The sequence below is a fragment of the Dunckerocampus dactyliophorus genome, chromosome 9, assembly GCF_027744805.1.
Source record: "Dunckerocampus dactyliophorus isolate RoL2022-P2 chromosome 9, RoL_Ddac_1.1, whole genome shotgun sequence".
NCBI classification, from domain to species: domain Eukaryota; kingdom Metazoa; phylum Chordata; class Actinopteri; order Syngnathiformes; family Syngnathidae; genus Dunckerocampus; species Dunckerocampus dactyliophorus.
In genome coordinates, this window is record NC_072827.1 from 29732737 (window position 1) to 29760387 (window position 27651).

Genomic DNA, 27651 nt, shown 5'->3' on the forward strand with positions numbered 1-27651 from the left:
AGGAAGGTGGCAGAAGGGAGGGATTAGTTGACCACAGGCTGCTTCGACGCTAAAATGTGTTCATTTTTGAAGCGTGGCGGACCTCTAATGGGAGGCTGATAACTATACCGAAAAAAGCATGGTTCAAAGTGGCGTGGATCACTGAAGATGAGGGAGCCGCTCTGGGTTTTCACTGTGATTCTCTCCTTGGTGTGGGAAACGTGGAGTAAGGACGCAGGTTTGAATCAACATGTTTTTCTCTTGTGCAGAATTCTGGAATATTTTAGGGAAGTTTTAACACTGTGATATACACTCATTGGCAACATCATCAAGTATGAAGAGTATCCAATCCAGGCAGAAAGTTTTGTATTTACTGTATCTCCTTAGATTGTGCAGGTGTACCTACTCAAGTGCTCAATGCGTGTAAGTATGCTTACAGGTACAAGCTTAAGGCCAACAAAGATCGGCTACATATTGAAAGTACAACTGGATTGTAAAATGATGTTTCAACTGTATTACTCTTCTTCATCTACAGTATGTCAATTTAGCCTTTTATTTGATGTTGTACACACTTCATATGTATAAAATAGTATATATATAAAATCCTTCATGGCACATAATATAGTAGTATAATAGTACACTGACTGGTCATTATACATCATTACATATTTATTAAATTTATTTATTAAATTAAATAGCTAATAAAAATTAAGTAAAGGAAATTAGGGCCACATTGAGAAAAAAAGAGATTTCAAGAATAAAGTTGTACATTTATGAGAATGAAGTCATTATATTACGAGAATAAAGTCGTAAATGTACACGAATAAAGTCGTAAATTTACAAGAATGAAGTCGTACATTTACGAGAAAAAACTTGTAACTTTATGTTACAGGCATTGCCTGAGACAGCTATGAAAATGGGGGACTTGTGTGACCTTCGGGCTTGGGCATGTTGAGGGGGCAGGGAAATTTAAGATAGACATGCTAATCTGCTTGTGCTCAACTGCTGTGTTTTGCTGCCACGTTATAAGTAAATGCTTGCCTGAAGCAAGAGGAAAGTTTTCTTTCTTCCGGAAGTTAGTTGCCGAACCATGTATGACACGTAAACTTACGACTTTTTTCTCATAAATTTACGACGTTATTCTCGTATTATCATGACTTTTTTTCTCGTAAATTTACGACTTTATTCTCGTAAATTTATGACTTTATTCTTGAAATCTCCGTATTTTCTTTTCTCAATGTGGCTCTAATACGGCGCTGTAATTTTATAATAATAGCATTTTAATTTGTAGTTTATTCACCATTATTCATATAATTTAAAAGTACCATCTGTCTCTGTTAGGTACTGCACGGGAGAGGGTGGGCGCTAACTTTCCATTGTCTTTCGATCATTATAAACCCATCTCTTCCTGCTCTGCCATCGCAAGCCATGGCCCAAATAACACACATGCACGCGCATTAATTATTATTTGTTGTTGGCTAATAATAGTGATTGGGCAAAGTTGCACATGACAATAAAACTCTCTTGAATCTTGAATCTTGAATCTTGAATCTTTAGCTGGTAACATTAGCTGCGATTGAATCTGTCTATCACAACCACACAATGACTCCAGATTGTGGGTTGCTTGTCTGAGATTGCTGTTGTGTATCTGCACGCGTGACGGACACGTACGTGAGGACCAGACGGTGGTGAGTGAAAGCCGTGATGGTGAAATTTGACCAGGTTTAACGTTGAATTGTGACAAATATAGTTGTTTAAAAAGAGTTGTTAAACCAATTTGGAGTGGAAGGAGGACAACACCTTTTAATATTAAAAAAAATATATATTTTTTTTATAATTTATTAATCTTCTTTGCACTGTCAGCGAGGTATTCCTGCAACTATAGCGTTTATTATTGTATATATATATATATTTATATATATATATATATTTTTTTGTTGATTTATTGTTTTTTATGTATTTGTTTAATTTGTTTTGCACTCAAGTATTAGGATTATTATATTTATATATATTTTATTTCTGTAGTTAGATAAGTAATAAGACAAGAACTCTCATGGTGGTGTGGCAATGTAGCTGTAGAGCATTCCGTAGAATAAGATATTTTCAGAGAGAGCAAGCAATCTAAAAAGGCTCGTAGACATCAGATCCCCTCCAGTGCCGTCACACTTTCCACTAATCCTCATAACGTCAGCTAATATTAAGTACACCGCACGCTCTAGTGACGTCCAGTACAAGACCTGTAGCAAGGATGCTAAAGCTCATTTTTGATTGACGGGTTTAAAGTCAGCGCTTTTTCAACAGTTTTCTTTTTCATTGTTTTTTATAGTCAACTACACATCCTTCAATGTGGGGAGTGACGTCAAGCTGAAGTGCAGTGACAAGTCATGGCAGGAGCTGATCTACGTCATCTGGACTGTGGCCCTGATACACAAACAGTGCCGGATCGCCAACAGCATCAGTGGCGGACTCCAAAACAACTGCAACGATGGCAAGACCCTGCGGAACACATCGATGGCTCAGCCATACCTGCACATCCCAGACTTCTCCAGTCGTGACGTGGGATTGTATAAGTGTGAGCTGGTTTATAGCGGAGGGTCCACAACCTGTAACATCAGCGTGTCGATCACAGGTGCGTGTCGTTATTTCTATAGTAGAATATGTTGACTACATGTATATGATTTCTTTTTTCATTCACTTTTGACTCCTAAAATTCCAACTTTATTCTTGTAACATTCACAATTTTAGTTGGAATATTATGACTTTATTCTTGCAAAAATTCTGATTTTATTTTTCTCTCAATTTTACAACCTTATTTTTGTAACATTCCTGCATTTTCTCGCAAAAATCCAACTTTATTCGTCTCTAAAATTGGAATACTATATAATACGTCTTGTAAAATTACAATTTTAATTTGTAATGCATAGGTTTTTTTCATCATTAATGTAAGACCGTGTTCCCTTGTTTGTCGTCCCAAAATAGCCTGAAATCCACGAAGTAGCCAACTTATTTTTTTTCCAATTATTACATATGTTTTTAGGTTGTAAACCCCCCCGCTATTCACTTTATACACAGACAGGCATTAACATTTTGTCACATTTCTCTCCTGTTAAAGACTCTAAGTTCAAGTTCATTTGAGTTTTAATGTTCAACCTACAAGGTTGGACACAAGAAATTACTAAGTGACTCACATATTTTTCACTCCTCTGACCATGCCCCTTCGTCCTGGCGGTTCTCCCCTGAAATGTTTTTGTATTCTTGTTAAAACATATTGTTGCTGTATCCTCGCCCTCCTCCTCCAACCGAAGATTCATTTACAGTATTCCATAATGGCGCCCTACAGCCGCGTAAGGTCGGCCCTCCTTCAGCATGTGAGCATCTTCCTCTGCCTTTTGGATACAGAACATTTTGTCGACTATGCGGGTTTTGTCGGGGAGAAAACGTGCAAACATAGAGAGTTCAGAGTCTGTGCATGCTGTTTGCTAGCGATCAGACAACAGAAAACACGGCCGTTTGGCACAAAGGACATTGATTGATGGTCAGGATCAGGATGTAGAAGACAATGGGCGGGTTCTACATTAGCCAATAAGGACGCAGAACACAATGCACATTCATACGCTGTAAAAAAAAAAAAAAAAAAACGCTACAATTGCGCCCAAAAAAAACAGTGAACCGCGAGGGAACACTGTAATACTATTGTAACTTTACTCTTGCAAAAATCAAACTTTTCTCATCAAAGTTTATTTCCACTTGCTTTTCCCCATGAAAAGTGTCTTACTTGTTTCTGTGAATCTACAGTTGTTTTTTTTGTGTCATATTACGTCTCACAAAATTCCGACTTTTTTCTGGTAATGTGACAAATTTGTTGCCGTAAAATTGAAACTGTTGTCGTGTAACTTTTTTCTTTGTAGTAAAATTACAAGTTTGTTATTCTTGCAAAATTCCAATTCTGTTCTCATAAAATTCCATAATATTCTCATAATAATGTGATTTCTTGTCAAATTTGACATTTTTTGCCCAAACATTTATTTTTCAAATTTCCAACTTTATTCTCATGATGTGACATCCCTACAGTACATATAACAACTATTTTGTTATCTGACATTTATACTTTCTCTCACAATTTTGCCGTTCTTCTTATAATATTGCAAACGTATTGTGTTAAAATTCCTGCTATTATCTTTTTTTTTTTTTTTTTTTTACTTTATTACTTTCCTGCTATTGTCTTCTAATGTGGCTTTTTTTCTAGTTCTTAAATGTAATCAATCAAAATTTAAATTTTAAATTTTATTCTTGTGACATTGCAAATTTGTTTCCCATATTAGGACTTCTCGTAAAAAAAAAAAAATCTTGTAACATTATATTTTTTTCCCATCATAATATGTTTTTATTCTCTCACAACTTGAAATTTGTTCGTAGCATGACTATTTTTTTTCCCTCTGAAGCTCCGACTTTAACATTTTTCTTTTTCTCAGAAATTTCTGCCGTTTTTTTGTAATATTACAAATTTATTGTGGTGAAATTTTCTTCTAACATAACTTTTTTTCTCATACGATTACAAGTTAAATTTAGCAATATTCAATCTGACTTTTCTCAGATCATTGCAAGTGTTTTTTTTCCTGTAATATTTTGACTCCGCGTCCCGGAACTCTTACTCCATTTCCAGAAAGTGATGTATGTGTCATTTCTTCTGATGTGTGTTCACTGCTGTAGTTCCTCCCAGAATCTCCAGCTGGTTGGAGTGGGGGGACGACAACAGCATGGTGGCTGTGTGCAAAGCCGAGGAAGGAAAGCCGGCCGCCACCATCACGTGGAGTCACATGGGCAACTTCTCTTCCGTGGAGAAGCAGCAGAGCTCCAATGGCTTCTTCTCAGTGGAAAGTCGCCTGAAGCTCCCTGAGGGCGCGAGGACCGTGGAGAATGTGACCTGCATCATCAGGCACCTGTACTGGCAATCAGAGAAAAAGCTGCGCCCAAAGCCCCCAAAAGGTGTGCATGATAGACAACTGCTGTCTGTGTCCTTTGTTCTACACAACCACACGGCGCATTTCATTTGGAATTTCATTTACAGCTTGGAATACATTATACCATATACATTTGTCAAATTCTAAGCAAAACGAATTACAGTATATAACTATACATCCTTTTGTATCATGCATGTGCATTTCAATATTCCCCCAGGTCTTCCTTATAATGTGATGTGCATCCTTATAGTTGTGGCGATCTTAATGGTTCTGGCTGGATTCCTAATCTTTGCTCACAAGAAAAAAATCATGCCGAGGTGAGAATTCGTCTCTATATTATTTTTTTCCTGTTTTATTTCTTTCTTATTTCTATTTCTTTCTTATTTAATCAAGTAAATTTTATTTGTCAGGATTTTTCAATTTATTAGATCTTCATGTATTTTATTTGGCTTTGATTGTATTGCATTACATTTTTGTTATGTATTTTTTATTTTATTTTTATTTTTTTGTACATAAGTTATATTTATTTTGTTTCATTTATTTAAATTTGCTGATCCATATTAATTTATTTAATTTAAATTCTTTATTTTTTCCTTTGATTCCTTTATTGTATATTGTTTTTTAATTTGAATTCATTTAATTGAATTTTGGACTGTTTTACCTTAATAATTAATGTACTTTAATTTATTTCAATTAATTTCTTTGTTTTGATTTGAATTTTTTTTTTTAGCTTTGTGCTATTTTAATTTGACTTTACTACATTTTTACTGAAGCTTGATTGTTTTCGTTTCTGAGAAGGTGTCTGCCTGGCAGCCGCTCAACACTGAAGCCACAGCCGGTATTTGTTCTTGTTTTTTTTCCTATCTTTGAGGTGATCAGAAGTTTCTTTTCCTTTTTCAGTGCTCACGCTTAGGTTTTGTTAATGACACCTTTGTTTTTTTGTTTTTTCAAAAGGAGGTTGGAGAGGAGGTAGAACCTTACGCCACCTATGTTCAACGTGTCAACTCAATCTATAACTCCAACACATGCGTCACTTGACGGCCTGTTGTGCTACATTAGCAACTGTACATGTACCATGCCTGTACTAGGTAGGTCATTTCAGGTAGGTTGAGAACACTAAAACATAGAAAGTGTAAAGACACATTATGCAAGATACTAATTGGAAACGACAGCAACTTTCCACAGAAGAAATGTGACTAATCTGTTTGTCGCCACATTTCAGTAAGGACTCATCTGATTTAATAAAAAGCTAATATGTCATCATCATTCATGTCATGCGCTAATACCACATGTACTTCCTGTTTTGGAAGTATGAAGTGTCTCGCCAAATAAATATTGTCAGTTTCCATTGACTCATAACTTGGTTTTGTATTTTCAAACCCCTCAAAAACACGATACACATTCCATTTCTGAATAGTGTTGCAGTGCACACGAGCCGGGTTGCCAGCTCCATGAAAAAGAAATAATGTAGAGCCTTTTTTAGTTGTGAAATGATTTTTATACTTTTGGACTCTAACCTGAATTTAGATGCATGTTGGAGGAATACATGGGAAACAAACTGTTCAATCATTTACAACGTTTTGTGTTGTTGGTTTTAATTTTTAACCCATTTTAATTTTGGGAGAATCCCGACAAGCGACGCATGATACGTCGTTGTGGTAACCGCATCCAAATGGCTATTGATATCAAAGACCCCTCCTTTTTGAGCTGAGGTGGGTAGGGACAGTATCCGTGGAAGCCAAACATTGGGAGACATTTTGAGAGAGACCATGAGAAGACAGGATGTCTTTCTTTCCGGGGGCGACCTCTCCGGAATTTATCTTTTTGCTTCAATTGATCACACTAAAATAAATGTAAGGCGGTGAATCTGACATTTACAGCCGCCTATGTATGTAAAGTATGTATGTATCCATCTACCTAAGTACTGTGGCGATGTACATATGTATCTTTATGTACAGTATACTGGGTACAGGTACAAAGGGGGTACGTGAGTAAACGTGAAAACTAATTTGCGTGTAACACTTACAAGGAGAACGGAGCAGAAAGGAGACGAGAGCATGAAGTTGTCCATTGCTCTGTGTGCAGTATATGAACAAATCAGTAAGTTTGATGGTTATTTTGTGCATTAAGAGTGTTTCATCTCGAATATTCCATTTATATTGGGCAGTGGCGGTTCTAGCTGTGGGCCACGTGGGCAATTACCCAGGGCGGCATTCTCTAGGGGGCCCCGCGAGGGGGGAAAAAAGAAAAATCCCATTTACTAATGCTCAGCGCTCATCATATCCTCATCAAGTCAGCGCATATGTGTGGCAGATGGGCGCCCTCTACAGGCCAGATACTCGCGCCCCCGCTGATCTGTATAATATATGTGGATAGCTCATTGGCGATGACTTGTGAAGGCAAACGGCCGCCATATTGCTACTCTCAAGAAACACTTCTCGGCAAGCTTTTGCATTCGTGGTGAACTTCTTTTATTAATTCGGATTGGACACAAATTTTGCCTTAAGATGCCTGCATGTGCAGCTATTAACTGCACAAATCGCCAGTTCAAAGGCTGTGGACGAACATTTCACCTGTAAGTATGATTGAAATGTAGATTTATGATTGATAATTTAAGGGTTTTGCACTGTCGAGCTCACAGATATTTTCGATCGTGTAAAATTCCTCTGATTAAATGTATGTCCAGAATTGATACGTTTATATAGCTCTATAATAGCTAAGAGGAAATGTACGTACTTTTCTGTTATATCATGATATATGTATTTCTTTAAGGGACGAAGGTTGCGTCACTTGAAGGAATGGGAGAATCTCAGTGCTTCCATGATGCTTACCAGGCATTGTATACAGTGCAGTTAGCAAGCCAGTTTGCATACAGTTGGCCCTGCATGACCCTTCATTTGGATAAACAACATTTTTTTTTTGCTGCTGAATGACTGACGTAAAAGGATTCATTCATATGATATGTTCTGGAAAATAATATTAGTGAACATGCATACCGGTATGTTTGAGATTGCAAACAACGTATTGTCTTACCCAAAGCATATGGTTTTGTTTCAGTGTTGTTGTTTTTTTGTGTGTGTGTGTTTATGGTTATTACACATTATGGTTATCACATATTATTCCTGTGGTTTTTGTTCAAATATACTTCTATACCAGAAAAGAGGTTATTTCTATTTCATAACACAAACAAAAAAATAAATAAAAATCAGCAAAACTTGTCCAAAGTCACTCTCTTTTATGATTCATATTTTGTACAGACGAGAGCATAGTGAATTGTATGAAAGTAAGAAGAAAAAGTAAAGGATCATGACCATGGATTTTAGTGGATAAAAGGGATGGGATATGTAGTTAATTTAAAATCTCTTTCTAGAGGAGTAAAACTATCATTGCTATAGGGGAGTGCTGAGCCAGGGTGCACAGTAGAATTTTGTCCCAAAGGCAATAAGAATTGAAAGGGGAAAAAGTACATTTAATGTCGTCAAAAGATAGAGAATAACGTATCAAATCGTTTTTAAGGGACGAAGGTTGCGTTACTTCAAGAAATGGGAGAATCTCCTCGCTCTTTAATTTAAAACATAGATGTTCTGCGAGCCTCTTCATCTCCTTTGTACACTATGTACGCTGTGCCAATGTCGTCGCTATGTGAGTGGTAAGATGGCGTCTCTTTGGCTTCAGCGGCTTGCACTCCGGCGTGCGACGTTATGAGCTATCCAGATATACTGTATTATACAGATCAGTGTCGCGCCCCCATGCTGTTCAAAAGTGAGCACACATCCACCACGTGATGTGGATCAACCCAAAAGAGTAGCGAGGGGGCACGTGCCGCTGGGCTTCAGCCCTCAGGTTAATTACAAGGTGGAACATGTAAATTACAACAATAATTGCTCAAAATAAAACTTATTTAATTGTTAATATCATATTAATTATATCGGAGACCATGAGTCTCAAACATGTGAAATAAAAAGGAGGGAATTTTGAATCGCTATGAGTTGGTTTAGCCCTGACTGCTACTTTGGTGGCTGTGGGAGATTTTGATAGAAGTGCGGTTAATTTGTGTCAACAAAACATGGAAAAGACCAAGTTAAAGCAATCAGGTGCACAATTTAGAAAGAAGGGCAACCACTGATCTACTGTATGTATGTATGACTGGATTTAAGTATGTATCTTTGTACATGCGTACAGTATTTATATATGTATATAGTTGTGTATAGACATCGGTAAATACATGCTATATTTACATGCTTCTATTGATGGCTGTAGCCAAATATGAACACGACAGTTACACCAGAGGGCGCTGTTGTCCAAACATTTATTTCTCTGTCGGATCTCAATCACTGCAAGAATACGCAACATGAACCAATTATCAGCCCCTCAATTGTTTCAAGCTTTTTTTCCAGAACAAAAGATTTGATTGGGAAGATTATATCAAGACAAAACAAGAAACATCAGGACCACGTTCACATCACAAAGGCGTACATAATGTGTTCCACTGCACTCACGCAGTGTGTGAACTGAGCCAGCAACTGTATAGAGAAGTGTTTCATAAATACGGTGTATGCCAGAGCTTATGTGCAAAGTATTAAATATGTCCTTACTATCTTTGTGTGGAAGGTCAGGAAGTGGTCTCACTGAAAGCTGAGCCGTCATACCTTGAAGACACACAGAGCTAACGCCACCCTGAAACCTAACACCAACCGAACCCTGACTTTTAACCCGATATATTGTTTATTATAAAATAGTATTTTTAATATACAGTATATACATACATATATATTTCAAAATGAAGTGAACCGCTGTAAATAAGTGTTTAACTTCTGTCAAAAAAGCAGAACAAATGAAAGCTTGTGACATCGCTGACAATGGAAAAAGTGGGGGGAAAGTATGAACTATGTGAGTTAAAAAAAAAAGCGTACAGCATCAATCATCATGCTGGCTCAGGATGAAAGAATGCAAGCATCTGGCCACCGCTTTAGGACGTGTTTGCTTTGTATTTTATTACAACTCACTTTAAGTGGCACAAACAACACTGAACATTTATCAAATATATATTTATTTTAAAAAATACTTCATTATTCTAGTCGTTGTGTTTATTACAACTTCAGTCACAATGTACATGTCATATACTGTATTTCTCTTTGTTTGGATTACAGTTACTTAAATTGTGGGTCCTACTTTAATGTGTCTTTAAGAGGCAGCGCATATTATTAATATAACTATATATTTTTGCATATCTACCTTAAAAAACAGCTAAGCGCTCCTCGTAAAGAGAGGATCTTTGACTAGTGTTTTGTGGTAGTTCCTTAGAAACAGCAGAGCGGTCCTGTCACATAGAGGATTTTTGACAGCGTTTTTGCAGTAGTTTAGGTAAGTGATGTATGCTATGTGATTAGGCCTGTAGTACAGTACTCGCCAGGTCTTATATTAAGGTCTCAAATTCAATTAAATGTTGATATACAGTATATATATTTCTTGTCAAATAATTCCACATGAGAGACTGGCTGGCAACCAGTCCAGGTGTACCCTGCCTCTCGCCTGTAGTCGGCTGGGATAGGCTCCAGCATACCCCCGCGACCCTAGTGAGGGCGAGCGGCATAGAAAATGTTTGGATGGATGCATTTAGTTAGATGGATTTAACATCTTTTGAAATCCCCCCACAAATAAGATCAAGATTAGCTAATATCTTCCGAAACCCGCCTACGTTTTGTAAATACACAGAAGATAATATAGTATAAGAAAAGCAGAACATTTATTTTGTCTTTCAGTGACTTTTGCTTGGAGTGGTTAAACAGGAGTCGGACACACACGCGAAGATGAATGTCACAAAGTTGCTGATCTTATTTAGGATCGTGATTGACATCCATTGGAGGCGTCGTCCCTGATAGAGATGTTTTGGTCCAAAGTGAAATGATCAGTCAGCTGCAGCAACACAGACAAGCAAGAGAGAGTCAAATGATCTTGGTTCAAATGAACTTGACATGTGTTCCAAGAAATGATCACATCATTAGATACACAACAGGCCCTGATGAGGACGGTAAAGATCTGTGTTGCACTAAAGATAATTCATAGAGTAATAAAGTATGAAGAACCTTTATTGTGATAGCAAAATATCAGCACACAATATAACAATGGGTTTAGTGTGTCTGTTCTTCGCTCTATTGCAGTTTTCAAAAATATATTAAGTCATGATGTTTTATGGTTGAATACAGCCTATTATTACTAAACAAATATGCATATTCAAGCAGATTTTAAGTATTTTGTTGCCTAAATTGAGCATTTCCGAGCATAAAAATGGGTAAATTAACTGAAATACAAATATAACGCAGTCAAAGATGTTGTGAGGATATGTAGTATTCTACACTGGCCACTCGGTGTCAGTAATACTACTGTAATGTTTGGTGAAACACGCAAGCAATAATCCCTCACATGAGCTACTGTTGCGGCTGTAATGCACGCCAAACTCAACCTCAACTCTGAACCCCTCATGTCACTTCCTGTCCCGTAGCAGCGTCCCCTAACACATTTACAGCAACACACACAAGTAGCAGTCTTATTTATGTCTTAAATGGCTTATTTTGTGTTATTATGTCTACTATGTTGGGTAATTCGAGTGTAAATGTGACTATAGGGGTGTTAGAAGGTCGTAAACAGGTTTTCTATGCTCTAACTAAGAAAATATTCTATTTATAATTAGAAATCCTACTTTGCAGAAATTCACATATCATGGTCGGATCTGGAACCAATTAACCATGATAGATGAGGGATTAATGTACAGTATATCATGCTGTGTTTTTTAATAGCCAATAAGCTACGTGTTAGCAAAGAAAACAACCCTGCTAAGGTTGAGATTCACCGGGTGAGTGGTCTACAAAAGCAAATAACGGCCGGGGTCTCTAATTTGTGCCAGGTTCAAATATAGAACGTATGGACATTAACAGCCGTGGCTGTAGACAACCTCCTGATGACAGAAGATGAAGATGACAGGAGCTGCATTTGATGTGTCGCGAGTGGTCAGCATCCAGCAGCTTTATCCACCTCTGCATGTGCTTCAAAATGTTGCCTGCTGCTGACAGTGACTTTTCTCATGCACTCCGAATCAGCAGTTAAGTGTAAGTACAGCATTTACGGTAAGCACATGTCGTACACTTGGTGTAATAAGAACATTTACACATGCTCACCGTCTTTGCGCAGGAAACACTTCCAGAGGCAGAAGCAGAGGGCCAGGACCAACAGGGCTGCTACCGTGGTGACTGAGATGAGGATGGCCAGGGCCGTACCAACTACGACGGAGACAACATGGACGTTAGCCGTAAACAACATTAAAAAAAATGCTCCATAAAGTTTTCGACCTGCTTTAAATGCATGTGTGGTTTTAGTAAGCGGTGTTTTGCCGTTAGTTATGTTGCGTTTAGTGAAGCACATGATTGAAAATCAACAGCGTTCTTTTCTGTGACATGTAGAACCACAGCTACAGTTCTGTCTCAACGACTGACTTTTGGTGTTCATGGAGACAGCGATGGGGGCCTCCAGGCCTCGGTGGTGCACCAGACATTTGACAGACACGTCCTTCAGCAGGCCCGACTGCAGACTGAGCGTGCTGACCACCAGCGTGGTGCCGTCATCCTGAGGGAGCAGCGTGGTGACAGGCGGGCCCATTGTGCGGTTGTCTTGCTCCACGTTCCACACGATCTCCACGGGGGGCCGCGACACGGCGCTGCAGTTGGCCTCGATCAGCCCGGAGGACGTGCTCTTGTAGATAACCTGAGGTTTGGGCAGCGCTGGAAGGAGAAATTGTTGTGTTAGTTGTGTTATCATACAACGATTCTGTTGGCTTTTTCCATTCTCCTGTTTCGCTGATCTTTTTAAGTGCAATTTTGCATTTTATTTTTTAACAGCGTATGAACATGCGTTGTGTTCTGCGTCCTTGTGGTGTATTAGAGCGATCTATCGATGCTCTGTTGCATGTGTCTGTTATTGTATTTGCTACTGCTACCAGTAGAGGGTGTTGTATACTCATGTTGAAGACGTGTGCAGCTCCACGTGTCTCAGTGTGTGTTTACGTGCCTGTAGAGCATATTACGAACCCACAGTAGACAATAGCCGGGTAAATATAGAGCCACAACCGTCCTTATTGGCTAAGGGAGAACCCGTCATTGTGTTCTGCGTCCTGATTGGCTGATTGGTAAACCACTGTCAATCAATCTCCTTTGTGCTGTTTCCTGTTGTAGTCAATAGTCGTTAGCAAACTAGCTAACTGAGTGAGCTACTTGCTTACCGCCAATAAACAACAGAAGAAGAAGAAGCTAACCGACTAAAAGAATCTTTGGTTCAAGGAGGAGGACGACGGCAGGAGGAATATGTTTTAACAAGGATAGAAAAACGCTACAGGCGAACGGTGCCAAGGGAGGCACGGTTAGAGGAATGAACACGCGTGAGTCACTTCATAATTTCTTGCATCCAACCTAGTAGACTGATCATTAAGATTCAAACTAAATTTGAGAGTGTTTAAAAAAAGAGAGAAATGTGAGAAAATGTTAATTCCTGTCTGAGAAAAGTGTATGTTGAGGAGTTTTACAGCCTTAAAACATACAGTATATAATTACTACTTGGCTACTTTGCAGATTTCACTTGTTGTGGGTTATTCTGGGAACCTATCCCCCGCGATAAACGAGGGAACTTTGTGTATATTATTAGGTATTACACTAATTTGCTTTGTCAAACAAACAACACTAAGATGTCAGTGTTTCCACCTACATTGGATTGGTTTTAGCATCTTTAATGTACAAAATGGCCCCCTCATCCTTCAATTTTTCCATGATGGAAAACGTTTTGACCTTAAATGGACATTTTGTCCCATCTTATACTCAAGACTCAATACTCAATACTGGGGCCGCAAACGTAACACGAGTTTTAGTCTCTTTAATTTGAACCGTTTCAACAACAGAATACAACAAACACAAGTGCAGTTTGCGAGGCCTTTTTGACTCCTTCCTGTACTCGTTTGTGCAAAATAAAAATAAAACAGCCCACTTCAAATACTATAACTAAAAAAACATAGTTGCAGCTTGACAGTTTTAAAGAAGTTAACATTATTTTAGCAACATTTCTTGACAGGTCTGAAATAAATGTTTTTTTTCTGGAAAATAACAGCCTTTTAAATGCTAGTGTTATCATCTGTTTAATGTGACTTGTTTTTCTGATGCTCGATGCTGATCTTCCCTATTTTGGGACAGTAAGATATGACTCTGCTCTTCGCACGGGACTGTAGGCTCGATATTGATGATTTTTTATTTTTTGTTGTATTTATGGTTAACTTACCGCGGGGACTGCATGCTCAAGGAGGCACCTGCAGGTAAAGGCAAGTGGACGTGACAAATACTTTAACTGACAAATTATGAACAATTTTAAAAATCCAATGTTTTGAAGTTTCACTCCCAACTCCAACATATCAAATAAACCAAAGTAAAATCATTAAGGCTGTCAAATGATGAAAACATCAAACCAAAGTTTTCAAAATGAATTCATCATGATTAATCACCATTTGCAGCTTTGTGAAAGATGCCCTTTTTACTGTATGGTAAATAGGGATGCTGCGACCGATCGGCCACCGATCAATATCATTACAACAAACGTGGTCGGAATATGACGATAAATGCCGTTCAAAGCCAATCACAAAAACCCTACATACCCCACATGTGTGCACGTAGGGTTGCCAACGCCCGTATTGAGCCGATAACAAATGCGCTTTGTCCCATTTTGCCGCGAGAATCAAAACTAGTCTTTCAAACCTCATAGATTCAGTTTGACAGCTTGACACAGGTTACGCCAATCAATGCCAGCGTGTTTGGTCACTCCCTTACCAAACGTACTGCCGTTCGACTTTTCTTGCATCTTCGTTTACAAGCTTTGTCTAGCTGTCACTGGTGGTGGTTGTCCACCTAGCTTCTGGTCTCTGGACTCCAAATGTGACTTTTTACCACCGTGACATTTTGTTTTAAAAACAAACAAGCAATGCAGTTAGTTCAGAGCTCGTTTTTGTCCCACGGGAAAGCTGCAGGTGGGTATCGCGTTCATGGGCTGCTTACTAACTTTTTCAGGTGTCACTGAACAATTTTGCTCTCTTGTTGTCATTATTCTAATTATGTCTTGTCCTCAAAACACTATTTGTGTGTGGTTGTTCAGTGAACATAAACCAATAACGTGTACAGCTTATGATGGTGATACCATCACACGATCACACTATCGCACCAGCTGATTTTGAGTAGCTCACCAAAAGGTCAAAGAATATTTGCTTCAACTCTCAGTAGTTTTTTATTCTAACTGTTCAATTCAGACTTTATACCTTTTATATAAAGACAAATGACCACAACATTTCTCCTTTCATAACCGAAAGGAGCCACAACAAGGAGGCAGAAGAGCCGCGGGTTGCACACCCCTTTTATATGCTAAGCACATATTAGCTTTGTGTTATAGGTAACAATGCAGAATAGTCTCATATCTATCATATCTCATAGTCTCATATCTATTATTTGTTATATTATTCATGAAATGCCGATAAAAAAACTAACAGTGGACCAAAAATGGACCCCAGGCTGCACTTAAAAAAAACAAAAAAAAACCACACCTCCAAAGCTTGAGTCCACCTTTAGGTATGTGAATTCCAGAAGATCCATAAGAAAACCTCTGCCTGTTTTCAATTTTCTGTTCCCGCACTACAACGAGAAGGAATGGTTTTTGTTGGCAGCGGCACCTCATTAAATTTTTTTTTTTTTTGGCTATTGTATTTTGAGACTAAAGGCTTGTCAGACTTTTAGTAGTTCACCTCAGTCTTCATTTGATTTGAGGACGGGAGAACGCTCGGTCACGATCCCAAGTTTAAAGCTGCTGTGAGATTTGAAGGAATCTGCACACTGTTACATGTCACTGTTCCACACGCCATCATTTCATAAATACTGGATGTCATAGCTACCTAAACCTATTTACTTTTGCACTGGACTGACTTTATCACCTTTTGCTACCAGTATGATTATGATATAGTACTCTTATTTCCATTTGCTTTATTTGTGCCTCACCCAATTCTGTACTCCATTTCACAGATACAGTTTGGATAAATTCAAACTAAATAAATGAGGAACTATGACTTTTTAAAAGATAGTTTAAACCAATGCACACATGCACACTGTAATGATTCTGATCTCTTATTCTGCTTTTACCTTAAATGAAATGGTGTCTATATTACAAGAGGTACAATTTATTTCGTTAGTTTTGAGATGATTTCTCCATTATTTATTTTTATTGATGCATTTATTTTTTCTAGGGACGCTCCGATCAGGGTTTTATGCTGCTGATACTGATACGGATCACATGGAAGAGAACATATATCACTTACGGAGGATGAGATGCCTTCTTTAAGGAGTCTTTGGATGTGAGAGCACATTGGTGGAGCTCGAGCAGGACTTCCAGGTAAGTGAGACAGCACTCAGCGAACCTGGTGTCTTCCACTGCCGAGAAAGGCTGGTCATCTCATCCGATGAATTCAGTTATTTTTCGGGTTCTGAGCTAAGCCTTCTGACTGTCACACACATACGTGTGTCACACATACTCTGTCAAGTGTTTGTTCTTCAAATGCTGTATTAAATGAAAGCTTTTTAACGTGCTGTCCCTGCAAGATAGTTTTCGTGGCGTGCGTTGGTAGTTAAGCTCCACACGACAGACATGACTGTTTTTGTGAAGGAAAGTGGGAGGAGCACGATGCCCAAGATGTTAGTTAGGGCAAGACACTAACTACACTGCACGCATGCGGGTGATCAGCTTTTGTGATCGGCACTGAAAGACATTGATTGACATACGCCGATCATGTGATTTTTCACGGAAATCGGCCGATACTGATCGGTGTCCGATCGATCGGAGCGTCCCTAATTTTTTCATGTTGTTTTTGCATATAGTGTCGTAGAATTGAACCAAGTGTAGCATGATTTTTAGATCGTCTTTTTGATGGGTTAGTGTTGTGGAATTCTACCATGTGATTTTTTTTCTTATTCTATTTTATTTGTGGTGCACAACTGTCAACAGCAGCGCAATTTTAATTTCTTTTTATATTGTTAGTCACACAACTGTGTACCAATTGCAGTGTGAGTTTTATTGTACTTTATTGGTGGTGTAGGACCGTACCAATAGCAGTGTGATTTTCACTTTATTTAATTTGTAGTTCTTTTATTTTTTTTTGTGTTAGGTGGTGTGATGTTGTGGCACTGGACCAGTAGCTGTGTGATTTTGATTTCATTTTATTTTATTTTATTGGTGGCACAGTTGCATTCCAATTGGGGTGTGATTTCTTTGTCAAATGAAATCAAATTAAACAAAACATAATAAAATAAATACATAAATACAATGAATAATTATATATTATTATAATATGGTTGTATATAATTACATTATTGTTGGTTAACTGATGTAAAACTGTATCAATTTTATTTTAGTGTGAAACTACAACAATTACAATTGTACTTTTTATTGTACGTGATTGTATTTGTGGATGTTGGCTTTTATACCAACAAGGTGTTCTTTGGCTAGGATGAAGATGACAGAGTTACATGCAGAAGAATAGGCCAAGTTATCAGTGCTAATGGCCAGCATGTACAGTATGAGGCGTCACTACAGCAGCACTTGAGCGTATCATAGAATAGGGGCTTGTAGAAGACTACAGTCCAAATGCTAATTGGGCCGCACCAATAGAAGCACCTACTGTACTGTGCAGTTTGAAACAAAAGCACATGTGTTTATTGAACTGATGCGAGGAGGAGTGAGAAGCAAAGCGTGGACAAAGCACACAGGCAGCCACTGTGCACCGCAAACACTGACAACAGTCATGCATCAGGACCTCGTCGCCAGCCTGTCCTTGGGAACCCGTGAAGTGGACGCCGGAGCAGCAACATGAGTCGCTACACTCAGGAATCGTAAAATCAACATTCCGGTCTTAAGTCGCACACACAATTTTGCATTTTTTTTAGCAGCGTATGAACGCGCATTGTGTTCTGCGCCCTTGTGGTGTATTAGAGTGATCTATCCGTGCTCTGTTGTGTGTGTCTGTTATTGGATTTACTACTGCTACCAGTAGGGGGCGTTGTACTGTATACTCTTGTGAGAGTTGAAGACGTGTGCAGCTGGGGTAAAGATGTCGTCCCTCCACCTCGTCTCAGTATGTGTTTATGTGCCTGAACCAGCAGATTAGGAACCCACAGTAAAGCTACTGTACAATAGCCGGCTAAATATAGAGCCACAACAGTCCTGATTGGCTAAGGGAGAACCTGCGCATTGTGTTGTGCATCCTTAATGGCTAAGGGAGAACCCGCCCATTGTTTTCTGTGTCCTTATTGGCTACGGGAGAGCCTGCCCATTGTGTTCTGCGTTCTGACTGGCTGTAGACCATTGTCAATCAGTCTCCTTCATGCAGCACTGCCGTGTTTCCTGTTGTACGATCGCTAGCAAACAGCTTGCAGTGACTCTGAACTTGCACGTTTTCTCCCCGACAAAACCCAAGATGTCGACGAAACCCAAAAGGCAGAGGAAGCCAACCATCGCACAAAAAGGTTGGACTTGTGGACATGCTAAAGGAAGGTAGAAATTACGTGGCTGCAGGGCGGCATTATGGAATAAATTAATCTTCCTTTTGAGGAGGAGGAGGAGGACGAGGAAAATAGGACGATGGCAACAATATGTTTTAACAAGAATACAAAAGCGCTTCAGCGGAGCGCCGCCAGGACAAAGAGGTCAGAGGAGTGAAATACACGTGAGTCACTTAATAATTTCTTGGTGTCCAGGTGTCTAGGTTAATCATTAAAATTCAAACGAAGGTTTCAACGATGAGAGTGTTGCAACGAGAGAAGTGTGCAAAGTGTTGGATATTACGGATATTTTTAAGTGTCTATTGTTGTCATTATACAATCTGTCTCGTCCTCCAAACACATTTGTCGTGTTGTTGTTTAATGAACATTACCTGTTTGCTAGAGGCTCTTGGAATTGTCAATAGCACTCATCATAATAAATGGAAAAATGCAGTTAATCTATGTGATCGGTGAATCTCATCATGGATCGGAATCGGAATCAGCAGCATAAAACCCTGATCGGAGCATCCCTCCTTAACTAACGTTCACACTTGTATGACAACATCTACATGCAAGAAAAATATTTGATTGTTTTTTGGTCTTAATATTAACATTGGTTAACTTCGTTTTACACGTGAACGACAATATCTAGATGTGTTAGGAGTATTTTATGGTTTTTTTGTCTTAATATTAACAGGGGGTTAACTTGTTTTTATATTTGTATGACAATACATACGTACATGCGTTAAGAGTATTTGATGGTCTTTTTGTGTCATTAACAGTGAGTAACTTGTTTTCACGCTTGTATGACAAGATCTAGCGGCGTTAAGAATATTTTATTGCTTTTTTGGTCTTAATATTAACATTGGTTAACTTCTTTTTACACTTGAACGACATATATAGATGCCTTAGGTGTATGTTATGTTTTTTTGTCTTAATATTAACAGTGATTAACTTCTTTTTTGACTTTTTTGGTCTTAATATTAACATTGGTTAACTTCTTTTTACACTTGAACGACATATATAGATGCCTTAGGTGTATGTTATGTTTTTTCGTCTTAATATTAACAGTGATTAACTTCTTTTTTGACTTGTGTGACAACATCTAGCTGCGTTATGCAGTATTTGGGTTTTTTTTGGGTTAATATTAACAGTGATTAACTTCTTTTTACGCTTGTATGACCGTTAAGAACATTGAATTTTACTTTAATTTCAAAGTTAAGGCAGGATGTTTGGTTCTATTTCCGTTGAAACAATGGTGAACTTCTTTTTACACTTGTGTGACAATACTAGTATTACTTTTGAGAGTGCTGAACTTCTTTTTACACGTGTGATAATATCTTGGTCTGCTAAGAGTGTTTTGTTGTTTTTATGTATTGACTTGTGACGTCTTTTTACACTGCGTGATAATAGCTTGGGCATGTTGAAACGATGCATACCGTATGTGGAGAGGCACACCGTGGAGCTTTTTGGCCCGTCTTCATGCGTGCTGTACAGGCAGGTGTAGCAGCCCTCGTCCTGGATGGCCACGGGCTGGATGGTGAGCCTGCTCTCCGACAGGGAGGCGCTGAGCCACGCCCTCCCCTGGTAAGGAGGCTCTATCATGGGGTCGCTCCTCTTGGCGAAGGAGGCCACGTCCGAAGAGCGCCCCTGCGCTGAGGTGTACCTCCACGTGACCTGCTGCACTTTCTCAGGCAAACCGTAGGAGCACGAGAGGGACACTTTCTTGCCGCTGACGGCTGTCTTGTTGCCGTCTACAGCCACTGATGCTATAAGAGATAAGAGAAATGATCTGTTTATGTTTCTCTGTGACGGCCGCACGGTGGCCGAGTGGTTAGCATGTTGGCCACGCAGTCAGGAGCTCGGGAAGACCTGGGTTCGAATCTCGGCTTGGGCATCTCTGTGTGGAGTTTCCTGTGCGTGTGTGAGTTTTCTCCGGGTACTCCGGTTTCCTCCCACATTCCAAAAACATGCATGTTAGGTTAATTGGCGCCTCTAAATTGCCAAATTGTGAGCGTGAATGATTGTTTGTTTGTTTGGCGACCCGAAGTGGCCCGAAGTCAGCTGGGATAGGCTCCACCGCGACCCTAATTAGGGATACGCGGCATAGAAAACAGATGGAATCTCTGTGACCATTTAGTTAGTTTATCTCTTGCAAGGTTTTTGTTATTTTGCACTCTTTCACCTGACTGCTTATTTTTTCCTCCCTCCATCAATTATTGTGACGCTTCTAACAGAAGAGGCCCGTTTTTGGGAGTAAAATATTTCACAATATGACTGCCAGAACAGAAAGCGGTTGCAAATCTGCGACAGCTGTTTCTGCTTAGAAGAAAGGGTGCTTTTCTTCCCCTCCGTGTGGGTAAAAAAAATGTTGTATTAAGATGCCGGGCTGAGCCTTTAGTCTCCTGGCCAAGTTCACCAGGTTAAGGAAATGTCAACAAGGCAATCAACAACGCTGAAATGCTTGAGACGCACCTGCAGAGCCAATCACACTTGCATTACGTGCTTTTAGTGTTTTATTGCATCTATGTTTTACCTTTATCAGTTGTATGACTTCTTTTTACGCTTGCAGCCAGTTAAGAATGTTCAAATGTTACTTAAAAGATTGTCTGTAAAGGTTTTATGATGGCAACAGTCTGACCCTGGAACTGATTATTTCTAGGCGTTGGGGTTAGGGTTAGGGTTGGGGTTAGGGGAAGATGCGAGCGTCTTCATCACGTACACAAGAATGCACAGGCGACAGTGCGCAGGGATAAGGCAGGAGACAAATTTAACGGCAAGCGATTTGTGAAGTCTGATTTTTTTCCAGGAGGCATTTCTATGATGCAAATGTATTTCTCTTTTGAACGCATGTTGTTTTGAGAAGGCAAACTCTTTACTTAAATGACCCAGCAACTAAGCGGAACTACGTTCCTCGTCACAGTAATCCGACCCAAACTGGACTCGCAGGACCGGGGGCGTGGGGCTGGATTTTGAGAGAGGGCGGGGGTGCTTGATTTGTTGAAGCTTGATTTTATGCTTCCATTTTTCATAGCACATAGCCAATAGCAGGGGTGCAACCAGGAATTCTGGGCCCCATGGAAAAATATATCACATTGGGCCCCCCTGCCCCCTTTTTTATTTTTTACTTACCTGCCCCCTGGCAGTCACGGGACCTTGGAATTGTTGGAACCTTATTCGGCACCACGAGCCAATAGCATCCATCCATGCATTTTCTATGCCGCTTACTCTCATTAGGGTCGCGGGGGTATGCTGGAGCCTATCCCAGCTGACTTTGGGCGAGAGGCATGGTACATCCTGGAATGGTCCTCTGAGGACATTTTTAAACGAGTGTGCTGCTCAAGGGTTCCCCCTTTGGTTACTGTAATGTCATTTCATTTTCGGCCACTGTCATGAAGTCAAATGAATAGTGGTAAAAATGCTTTCTTCGAACAAGCGCTGCATGCAACCATTGACGCTAGTGCTAACGCAACATGAGGGGGATGTCCTGGCTGGTCCACCACTAAAGTAGGCGCGATGGTGGTCAGCCTGGCAACCACAGGGATGCTATTGTTTTCTAAAAGCTAAAGCTGTTATTGCAAGGTCGGGTTTCTCCATGTTGTTGCTTTAAATCCGCTATCCACAAGGTAACGCGCCCTAGCTGTATTTTCTCAGGCCATGCTAAGCTAAAAGGAATGTGCAATCGCTTCCCAGGAGGCCTGGCTGCGGATATTATATGAGAAGAATGGAGCGGGACGACTTTGAGGATATGAACTCGTTCTTCCTGTCAGTAGGATTATAAATCATGCAGATCTCAAAGGGAGGCTTCTTCCATGTGTTCATGGCTTGCATTCGATTCCTGGACTTAATCAGCGCTCACTGATTGTCTCCCAGGATCACACTGTGACGTTTTGAATCAATCCAAACATTCATATTTTATTTTTTATTTTTTGTTCATCTCATGTAATCATATGTAAAAAAAAAAAAGACAGCAATTGATTTCTTTAAACTTTCACTGTAGCCTTAAGCTATTTGGTGCTATGAATTTTGCAGAAATGGAGTCCTGAATGATGAAATAAATACAGTGGAACCTTGGTTAGCGTCATGAGTCTGTTCCACAAGGTCCGACTCTAACCAAAACGCACGGCAACAGAATACATTTTTTTCCGTAATAAATACAGTGGAACCTTGGTTAGCATCCGCCACAGTTTGCATGTTTTTTGGTTAACGTCTTGCCTCGGTTTGCGTGCATTCTCCGGTTCATGTGCAATATGGCACGCGTCTTGTCGTGTTATTAATACACTGTTTTAGTCCGTCTGTGTTCTTAATATATATTTGTTCAATAGGAAAACATCCTTCCTTGTTCGCATCCCAATAGCTAGCAAACGAAATGGCAACCGGAACTGGAAGTTACCTTCAACAGTTGACTCTCAAAAATGTTACCACAAAACAGGTTTTTATAGTTTTACATGCATAAAACAATTCTAAATACATATAAATGAAGAATGAATGGGATAAATGAACATTTAAGGTTACTTTTACCTTCGTTGAAGACGATGTGGCAGCAAGATCAACACAGACACCACCTTTCTCTCGCCTTCGTTAGCAAACTGCTGGCACGTGCAACTTTCTTTTGCTCCATTTTGTCTTATTTTGCAGCTGCGATCAAAAGTAAAGCCGGTAGTTGAGGTGAGAAACACAAATTGAATTCAAGAAATAACTCGCGGCAAAACAGGAAGGTGGTGTCTGTGTTCATCTCGCTGCCGCCTCGTGTCTTTGGGAACAGTCACGTCAAGAATCACATCCTTAATGGAGGTAAAAGTAACCTAAAATGTTCATTTGTCGCTTTCATTCATCATTCATATGCACTTCTAATTGTTTCTGCATGGAAAATTATAAAAATGTGTTTTGTGTTAACATCTTTGGCTTTCTGGAACGAATTAATTGGATTTACATTATTGCTTATGGGATAAATACATTTGGTTAGCGTCCGTTTTGGTTAGGGTCCAACCTTCTGGAATTAATGATGCTAACCAAGGCTCCACTGTAATGAAAATCCAATTAATCTGTTCCAGAAAGCCAAAAATGTTTTTATTTGTCACAAGCATAGTTTTACATGCAAAAAAAACAATTAGAAATGCATATATATACACATCAATGATGAATGAAAGGATGAATTAACATTTAAGGTTACTTTTACCTTCATTGAAGACGTGATTGCTGTCAAAGACACGATGTGGCTGCGAGATCAACACGGACACCGACTTCCTGTTTTGCCACGAGTTATTTCTTGAATCGAATAGTGTTTCTCACCTCAAGTCTCTGCTTTTATTTTCATAACGGCTGCAAAATAACTGTGGCAGCATTTTGATAAAGAAGATGAGAAACGCTATCGCGGTCAAGAAATAACAATGCACCACGGTGGTGCCCAAATGTTCCCACTCGTCTTTCAAGTGTCTGAGCATACACACAAACGACCTGAGCATTCTTTGGCCCTCTGTGAGCGCCTGCAGACGTGCACACTTGCCTGTCCAAAACCTGCGAACTTGAGGAAGTCCAATTTCCATTCTGTGGTATGTTGTATACGAGTGTGTTCAGGAGGTCAGCGAGGCGTATTTCACAGTACAAGACAAGCCGTGGAACGATCTCACCCAGTCCACCTTGTAGGAAACACCTAGTTCATCATTTCATTTTCCATTTCTTTTCTTGTTTACCATTTCTCTTGTTAATTATGTACACTTATATATTTCCTTATTTCCTTCCTGTTTTGCAGCAGCCTGTTCTGGCGCTATTTCAGTCTGGAAATGTACTTGAAAGTGATGCCACATTTGCTGCAATAAAACACCCATCTTCCGGTCCCTTCGGCATCACTTGGGCAAGCTTGGGGTAACACTTCTTGTATCCGGTAAGTCCGGACATCAAAATAAAAGCTATACGCTAACCTGCAAAACAGCGGCATGCGCTACGTAACGTGCTGTTAATGACTTGATTGGATGCATAAGTAAACACATACCAGCAGGATCTCCTCATTGGCTGGACAGTGTTCATCGTTGTGCTGTTACCGCTTGTTGCGTTGCAAAATGGTACAGAAGAAATTGTTATGTGTTTATTTTATTTCCAGTTCAGGTTGGATTTTATTTTGTCGCGCTGCAGGGATTTGCTGTGCGCTGAGAACACAAGATCAGTGTGCGACTGCGCACGCGCGCAGCTTAGAGGGAATGTCGGTGGTGTCCGTGTTGATCTCGCTGCTATACATTGTGTCTTTGGGAACATATCTGCACTGAAGGTAAAGGTAACCTTAAATATTCATTCCTCCTTTACACGCATTTATGCATGCATGTGAAGGTATAATTGTCAAACTATAAAAATGTGTTTTTGTCATTTCGGAGACGTAACTGTGTTAGGCAGCAAAGAACTACCGTCAACAGCTGATGACATCATGGACGGAGCTGACTTGCGCTTCCTGTGCACACATATCAGCAACCGAACGGGCTGCTAACAAGGACGTCTTGTGATCAAACACATAAAGAACACAGCTGCGCTCTTGCAATACACTTGAATGTTCAAATGTTCTTATAACAGACTTTTTCACAATGGAGGTCTTACCAGTGACGATCAGGCAGGTGCGTCCTTGCTTCGGACCCGAATGGACCATGTCAAAGATGCAAGTGTAGCAACCTTCGTCTCTGAAGCCGACCCTCTGGATGGTGACGGCCGAGGTGTCCTTTGAAGACGGGGTGAGCTCCACATGCTGCTGTCCGCTCACACTGTCCCTGTTGCCCGGTTGGTAGCTCAGCAGCGTCTGGTTCTGGACATCCAGCCAGCGCACCTGTCTCACAGATTCGCCTCTGTCCCTCGAAAGGGCGCAGGTTAACGTGAACGGCTTCCCCACGGTGGCTTGAGTACGCTCCGGTGCCGATACCTTACCTTGGGCACAAGCGCACTCATAATCACTAATTGTATTCACAAGTGGGAGTTAAATAAAAAAGCATTTACCCTGTAGTTTCCCCACCATCAGCAGGAGGAAACACGCGTGCAGACATGTCCTCCAGGAGGCCCGCATCATCACCTTTGTCTTTGTTCATGTAACATACGGACGATGTGGTGAGGAGAAACCCAGCATAAACCTTCTTTCCAGTGCAAACTATTACTGTATTGACCCAAACAGAAGATGGTATTGTTTTCCCTTCAAGTCTTAAACAAATAAAAAAAGACAAATCATCTTATTTGGATCAAGAGGTATGTATATGAAAACAACGACTTCCCCACAAGTCATAGCTTTTCTTCCTGTCACTCACACACAACAGTGACTAGTTGAAAACGTGATTGGAAAAAAAAAAGCTACACTTTTGAACTCATTCTAACCCAGCCACTTTTCAAAAGACAACCCCTTCAGTAGCGGCCATTTTAGACGATTTTGACTGATCTTTCAAGGCGCACAGAATATTGTGTTCTATGGCTATAGAAACATGGAACCTATCAAAAGAAAGATTAGACTCCCGTCTTTCATCAGAATCATCCTTTCACAGTTCCACATGGCCAAAAGGAGTAGGAAGAAGCAAAGCTTATTTAATCCTACCCTGTTGTTCACCTCCTGCTTTACATCTCATATTTTCTATAATAATAATATCATATAATAATATAATATAATAATAATAATATCATGTTTTCTAGAATAATGCCTGACAGAACAATCATTGTGATGATCAAGACTCTTCTGCCTTGTATTTAGCAAACATCAACTGCTTGTATTGTTTTTTGAATGTGCTCATCTCTGTACATTGTTTGATTTCCTTGCTCAATCCGTTCCATCATTTCATTCCACTCACAGAAATGCTGTGGCTTTTCAGCGTAGTTCTCGCATATACTGTAAATGTTTTTATTTTAAATTTTGACACAAATATTTGTTGCTTTTGTGACAGCTCGAATATCTAAATAGCTAGACCAACATAAACAACACAAAAAGGGGTTGTTTCCCATCAAAATAACAATTTGTTTACAAATATAACACCATCAACTAATAATACTAATAAGAGTTACATGTTTTGGCAGTGAAATGCTGTAGCTATTCATGTAAGAACTTAAGTGATTTTGGAAGTTGCTAGATATCAGCTCTTAAAAGAAGCTCTTATGAGCTCTATTTGCTATCATCATTAGATTTGTCCAAAGTCATGTGCCTTTAGTTGTACCAGGCATTCAAATGCATCAATAAACTGAAGAAACAAGGGCGGTCTAATCATTTTTTTCCATGACTGTATAACTTCTTAACATATCTACATGAGCTGGTTTACCAAATATCACAGTGGCCCTTGCATCCTTTCATTTTCTATGTGGCCCTCGGTGGAGACAGTCTGGACACCCCTGAGATAGATGAATAGGTATCGGCTTTATTTTAAAGCTATACAATAAAGGGGACAATAACAACAACTTTGCAAGTTCTTTTCCTGTTCCTTTTCAATCCAAAACACGTAGAATTTTTTTTTTTGATTTACATGTTAATGTGAACATTATATAAAAGTTTCCCTTGAACCCATCTATCATGTGATGTGCTATAAGCATACTTGCTTGGGTTAGAAATGTGCTTCCCCCTATAAATCCCTAACTTAAACTCAGGTAACTTCATCACATCAATGTTTTACTGATGTGGGACACTAGCTGTGGTAAAAGGTGAAAGGATTCAGTTCATTGAGTCCATTGCAACTTCTGCGCAAGTAAAATCACCATCTTCGAAATAGTTGTGACACAAAACTTTAAAAAAACAACCAGTATTCACACCCTATAATAGGCTTTTCTGCAGTAAATAGTCCTAAAATCCTCAAAACATGCACTTACCTCTTCTTGGGTCCAAATGCTGGGTGATGTTCTACCTCAGCACCATATGCACATGAAACTAATTTCCCAACATCCTTTTTAAAGCGCAACAAAGGCTTTTGTCCGCCCTCCTGAGTGTTTTCAATTGTGTGCACAAATGTGCACCAGCAGGGTGAAGCTCCAGATTGCAATGATGAAGCGCACAGACAGACAAGAAGGGAGCAGTACTGAGAGTGAGAGGAGAGAGAACTACACGGAAGCACCGTGTTGGACTCACGGCGCCCTCTAGTGGGCGGTTCTCACAGTTGTAGACAACTGTT

The 27651-nt window shown here is 39.7% G+C and overlaps 2 protein-coding genes across 6 annotated transcripts; one reads left to right on the forward strand and one right to left on the reverse strand.

Moving 5' to 3' along the window:
- Positions 1–11945, forward strand: si:ch211-214p13.9 (cell surface glycoprotein CD200 receptor 1). Of its 4 annotated transcripts, XR_008572535.1 has the most exons (7): positions 1–217; positions 2306–2608; positions 4690–4965; positions 5158–5257; positions 5739–5778; positions 5895–7515; positions 11845–11945. XR_008572535.1 is itself a non-coding variant. In XM_054788275.1 (6 exons), exons 1-6 carry the CDS (start codon positions 148–150, stop codon positions 5976–5978), a joined length of 873 nt encoding a protein of 290 aa, XP_054644250.1. In that variant the 5' UTR covers positions 1–147; the 3' UTR covers positions 5979–8070. The 4 variants fall into 4 exon arrangements, 3 of the variants coding, with proteins under 3 accessions (XP_054644250.1, XP_054644252.1, XP_054644251.1); XM_054788275.1 differs by lacking the exon at positions 11845–11945 and having other exon boundaries at positions 5895–8070; XM_054788277.1 differs by lacking the exon at positions 11845–11945 and having other exon boundaries at positions 5191–5257; positions 5895–8070.
- On the reverse strand, positions 9243–27539 carry zgc:113337 (uncharacterized protein LOC503741 homolog). 2 transcript variants are annotated; one of them, XM_054788273.1, is made up of 7 exons: positions 27353–27539; positions 25517–25595; positions 25127–25447; positions 19981–20310; positions 12431–12715; positions 12116–12217; positions 9243–10856 (listed from the first exon to the last, which is right to left on the reverse strand). In XM_054788273.1, the coding sequence occupies exons 2-7, from the start codon at positions 25584–25586 to the stop codon at positions 10849–10851; spliced, it is 1116 nt and encodes a 371-aa protein (XP_054644248.1). In that variant the 5' UTR covers positions 25587–25595; positions 27353–27539; the 3' UTR covers positions 9243–10848. The 2 variants fall into 2 exon arrangements, with proteins under 2 accessions (XP_054644248.1, XP_054644247.1); XM_054788272.1 differs by lacking the exon at positions 9243–10856 and having other exon boundaries at positions 12102–12217.
- Between the last annotated feature and the right edge of the window lie 112 nt (positions 27540–27651).

Excerpts from the sequence above, each read along its gene's own strand:
- si:ch211-214p13.9 (XM_054788275.1), top strand. The coding sequence starts at position 148 with ATGAGGGAGCCGCTCTGGGTTTTCACTGTGATTCTCTCCTTGGTGTGG. Across the intron at positions 4,966-5,157 it reads GCGCCCAAAGCCCCCAAAAG|GTCTTCCTTATAATGTGATG; the intron begins GTGTGCATGATA and ends ATATTCCCCCAG. Across the intron at positions 5,258-5,738 it reads AAGAAAAAAATCATGCCGAG|GTGTCTGCCTGGCAGCCGCT; the intron begins GTGAGAATTCGT and ends GTTTCTGAGAAG.
- zgc:113337 (XM_054788272.1), bottom strand. The coding sequence starts at position 25,586 with ATGATGCGGGCCTCCTGGAGGACATGTCTGCACGCGTGTTTCCTCCTG. Across the intron at positions 25,448-25,516 it reads GATGGTGGGGAAACTACAGG|GTAAGGTATCGGCACCGGAG; the intron begins GTAAATGCTTTT and ends CTTGTGCCCAAG. Across the intron at positions 12,716-19,980 it reads GGTGTGCCTCTCCACATACG|CGCTGCCCAAACCTCAGGTT; the intron begins GTATGCATCGTT and ends TTCTCCTTCCAG.